Raw genomic sequence first — 5,040 nt, forward strand, 5'->3', positions numbered from 1 at the left:
AAGGTTTGTTATGGGTGGAACACTCTTTTGGCATTGCCATTTTCTTGTAGCTTTTACGAGGGGTGGGGGCCGGAGGTGCCCTAAGTGGTGCGTAGATTTGACATAGAGAGTGGACTGGCACATGGCAATCACGCGGGTTCTCGGTCCGATACAAGGATTTCGCACGAGGCTATCGTATGATAAACAACGACACATGACGCGCAAAGACAGCACAAGGCCTATTGTACTTACTACGCCAGCAGAGAGAGCGTGTGCGAGAGAGCCAAGAAGAAGCGAGAGAAGGAGAGCTCGAAACCAAAAGCTGAGGAAAAGGGAAAGACGAGATTGCTGATCTATGGACAGTGGGTCTTCTACTGATTATTATAAATAGCTGCCAGCAGCAGCATATCGTTCCAGAGTTTTAACTAGCTGCGTTAGTGTTGAAGCTTCTCTCTCTCGATCTCTCTTGCCGTGCTCCCCTCCCCCCCGTGCGCAAAAAGCCAGCAACCATGGACAAAGTTCCGTATAGCAAGGTGGAGGCATGGTACCTGGACGATTCCACCGATCCTGTGGCCTTCCATCAAAATCCTCGACTTCCGCATCGCCATTCCCCCGATCAGCCTGTGCCCCGCGAGCATGTGTTCGGTCCGTCAACTCACCCGCGAACTTCACGTCCAATATACCTCGATCTTACCTCCTAATTTATCAGACTTCTAATTTATATTATTGCCTCTGATTTTCTTATTTCATTAATGATCTCATAGCTGGAGATTGACATATACACAGGACTCGGCGTCAGTACTTGGAGCTTGGACGCCGACAACTGGGAGAATGATGAGCTTCTGGAAGCCATAAAAAAAGAGCGTGGCTACAATTATTGGGTAATGACGGTCATATGGAACTTGCTATATATTTAATATCGAAGGATTTCGTCACGGCCGACCTACACACTATGTCGGAAGATCATACCCAGTTAATCCTGCACACAGGATATTGTGGACGTAATCGATCTTAACGTTATCGTTGAGCATGACCTAATTAATCTCAATGAATTACCGCGGGTGTAATTAATTATGTTAGTGTTTCTATCGCTGCAGGATGTTGCAACTGTTGGTCCTGGCCTGGTGGACGATTTTGAGGGGATGATCCAGCACTTCTTCACGGAGCACCTTCATCCCGTTGAGGAAAGCAGGCTGGTGCTGGAAGGGACCGGTGCGTGACTTTCCGTTATAATAATCTTATAATCACCTTTCAAATATGGCTCTTGGTCACGTAAGGACTCCATCCACGTGCAGGGGCACCTGTTCAACCTTATTTCACCTTTTATAATCTCAGTGCTGTAGAGTCAAGTTGCAGCTCGCTGTATTAGCCTTGCGTGCTCATATGATGATAATGATGATCAGGGTACTGGGATATCCGCGATTACGACGAGAAATGGATCCGGTTCCGCGTTCAGAAAGGCGATCTTATCGTGCTACCCGAAGGCATGTATCACAGGTTTACTGTCGATACAAATAACTATGTCAAGGTATACTTATAAGTTCTCTGTCACACAAACACACACACTCTGTCTCTCTCTCTCTCTCCCGACCCCCTTCCCCTTCACTTATTAGTACTGACCTTGCCCATTTGCTAGCACAGGCCGTCCGTCTATTCAAAACTGTCCCAAGTCGCACTCAGCACGAAAGACCAGCCGATCATATTGATGCCAGGTTATTACTGACTACGATAACACTAGAATATAATCGTCTCGGTCAGTTTAGGTTACAACTACCGATAGATGTCATATTTCTACTGGGAACAGCTTAACTCGTACTGATCTGAATGTGTTCTCGCCTCAGGAAATTATATGTGGAAACAGTATTGAGCAATCCGTACGCTTTATACAGAAGATCCCTGTGTGGCCTGAAGACTGAATGCTCTGCTGCAAATGCCATTGAAACTGATCAGTGACGATGTGCATGACTTTGATGAGCATGCGCTTTGCACGTGTTGAAAATACTACTTACCAGCTTGATTAGCAATATCCAGCGCACCTTTTTAGTCCTTGTGCGGTTACTCCAAACAGACTAGATTTGCTTAATTTTGTATAAAGGTTTGCCACGAGTTTTTACGAGTTCCAATAATTTCAACCTGTTCTTATTATAAGCATCCAGGTTTACAATGTAGCGGAACTTGGAATATCAACCTTGTAAATGAGCTTTTGGGCCTGCCTTATGCTAGCGAACCTTCGCAACCTTCCCTAGGTTACCCTTATATTTGTTGTTGCTTCGCTGGAGCCATTTTAACTATTAAATATATGAACGTGTCTAGTTAGTACCATTGGCAATAAGGGCATGCTTATATTAATGGTTCTCGATCCTTTCCCATAACGAATGAGGAAATTCATCCTAAATCAATGTCTAAAGTGTCAAATGTGTGGTCTTCTTTATTATTCGCTTACCTATGCAATTCTCAACTCATTTGGGTGGAGTTATTCCTTAGCACACAAGTTAAAAACAATACCACAAATATGAACTATGTATTTTCTATTGCAAAAAATATCATTTCTTTGAAATTTCACCTTTGCAATAGTGGAGAGCAGAAACTTGGTGGGGGTTGTGTTTATTCTTTTTCGTGTTCTTCTTCCTCTTCAACTCCTCATGGTCCCACATCCTTGCACCTTTCCTTCTAAGATGGAACAACATAAAATAGTAAACATTAACACATGTATCACCAGATCATGAATCAATTTTCTATTATCCCAAATGGTTAGGGTGAATCGCTTAAGCAACTTTAGAAAAGTTGAGTCACTAGAACACTTTTAGAAAGGTAAAACATGCTTGCAACTTGTACTAATGTACACATTGTCCCTTTGCAATAGAAATGGGTTTACATGATGTTTATAACTAGTGCACCCAAAGCTTGATCCTCATTTTCCTCTCGCCACCTTCTTGTTGATTTTTTTTGGTTTTCCTCATCTAAAGCTTTGTATCCCATGGATCACATGTTGCATCTCTCTCTCTCTCTCTCTCTCTCTCTCTCTCTCTCTCTCTAGCATGAGTTGACTTCATGCCACATGATTTCACATACATCTGCAAGTTTTGACTTTACATTTAGTACATCAAGAATCTCTTTATCCAAACATGTATATAAATGCATATAATGCAATTACATGGCCTATTTCACCAAAATGAATCATAAAAAAATACTTAATCTTTTAATGCATTCACTAATCTTTCTTAGAAGAAGGTGAGACATAGTTTGTTAAGAATATTATCTCAAGCGATAGGTCAAATGTTGATTAGGTACTTCTTTCCATCTACAACACAAGAAGAAAATACTCAAGTGGAAAGGGTCCACTTATATCACCAAAAAGAGACTATCATCTCTCCATGAGGTTACTTAGTTATTAAACTAAACATGTGATAACATGTACACTATATTTTAACTTACTTATGGCTTTCGTAACCCGAAGCCATGATTCACAAGGAACTTTTAATCATTCCCTATATAAGATTTTTTTTAAATGTAGGAAATTCATTGAGATTTCCTATAAATATATCCATGTGTTTCCTACATATAACTAGGAAATCAAATTTCCCACATCTACTAGTAGGAAATTACACATCAAAAAAGAGAATTACCTACATTCATTTAAAATTCCATATATAAGATAATATGAGAATGTGATTTTCCACTTCCAATAATAGGGAAGTATAGATCACTCTAGTGAAATCCTATGTTCTCTCAAAATTCCGTACATAAGAGAATATAAGAACGTCATTCCCCACTTCTAATAGTAGGGAATTATATGTACATATGGAGAACTACGTACATTCTTTCAAAACTCTCTATATAGGAGAATATAGGAAATTCCAGCATTGGTCTAGCTAGGTATTTAAGATCTAGCTTACAAACAAAATTAAAAAATTGTTAAAGGTGGAATCAACCATATGAAGATGTCGAAGTGCCATCTACCCCAAGTACACACATATACACACATGCCCTCTCTACTCCTAGTTAAAAGGTCATATCTAGATGGAACTATGGACTTGTTTTCCTTGCATTGAATAGATGCATGCACACACACATGCCCTCTCTACTCCTAGTTAAAAGGTCATATCTAGATGGAACTATGGACTTGTTTTCCTTGCATTGAATGTTAGAAACTCACCAAAAATGGCCCCCATATTATAAAAATGGGTGGCCTCAAGATAGTTACTCAATCCTATGCTAAATGTGGCTCTATTTTGTTTATGTCATGCCCATCTAGGGCAACAATGCTTCTTTTTTTTGCTTTGCTAATTTGAGATTTTATCCTCCTTACTCCTTGAAAAGTTTATTTCAATGGTGCAACAAGCCATGTGAAGGTGACATATGACTAATAGATAACTAAATGTTAGTCAACATTTGAGTAGCTCAATACATATAAACACTAATAGACATGATAGTTTGATTGATAGGAGGGGACAATTTGTTGTCTTTGACATGGACTCAATGACATTGAATTGTCAGTGAGCTTCTAATGAGGATTAGTTGCAAGTTATTTATTTCTATTACTTAGTTGAATTTGATTTTTGTATTATAGAAAATATTTTGATTGAGTAAACTGTCTACTTTAGTTCTTAATAAGAGTTACTGTAAAAGACTTCTTAGCTTCCTTAATTATAGTGAGTTAACAGATATTAGACAAAGATGGAGTTGTATAGTTTGTTATTTTTACTATGAAATAGAATTTATATTGAGTATGTACAAACATAAAATTGGGTGATGTAGCTAAGCTAGAATGCTTCAATTCTTAGATATGTTTTTGAAGGAAACTTTGAAGACTTGGTTGTTTTTTCTAAGTGCCCTCATAAGTAGAGCCAGAGCATTGCTTTATATTTTTAAACATAATATCTATTGGAAAGTTATTTTTCTTCTTTATCAAAACCTTGTTTCTCATGGTCCAAATGATTTTTAGAACAATGGCCATTACTACTTTCCAAATCTTTAAGGACTCGTCATCTAGGGATCCTTTATCAACCAAACAAAGCTATGTGTATCTCCTAGTGGTAGTAATTTTCCCAATAAGATGGG

The 5,040-nt window shown here is 38.8% G+C and overlaps 1 protein-coding gene across 1 annotated transcript; it reads left to right on the plus strand.

The window, feature by feature from the left end:
• The first annotated feature begins 285 nt into the window (after window positions 1–285).
• On the plus strand, window positions 286–2,283 carry LOC148028977 (uncharacterized). The gene is made up of 6 exons (XM_087688638.1): window positions 286–624; window positions 766–860; window positions 1,077–1,191; window positions 1,383–1,507; window positions 1,621–1,691; window positions 1,821–2,283. The coding sequence occupies exons 1-6, from the start codon at window positions 489–491 to the stop codon at window positions 1,930–1,932; spliced, it is 654 nt and encodes a 217-aa protein (XP_087544764.1). The 5' UTR covers window positions 286–488; the 3' UTR covers window positions 1,933–2,283.
• The last annotated feature ends 2,757 nt before the right edge of the window (window positions 2,284–5,040 follow it).

This window comes from Lygodium microphyllum, chromosome 11, assembly GCF_053477565.2.
Source record: "Lygodium microphyllum isolate KBCC chromosome 11, Lygodium_microphyllum_v1.1.10, whole genome shotgun sequence".
NCBI lineage: Eukaryota > Viridiplantae > Streptophyta > Polypodiopsida > Schizaeales > Lygodiaceae > Lygodium > Lygodium microphyllum.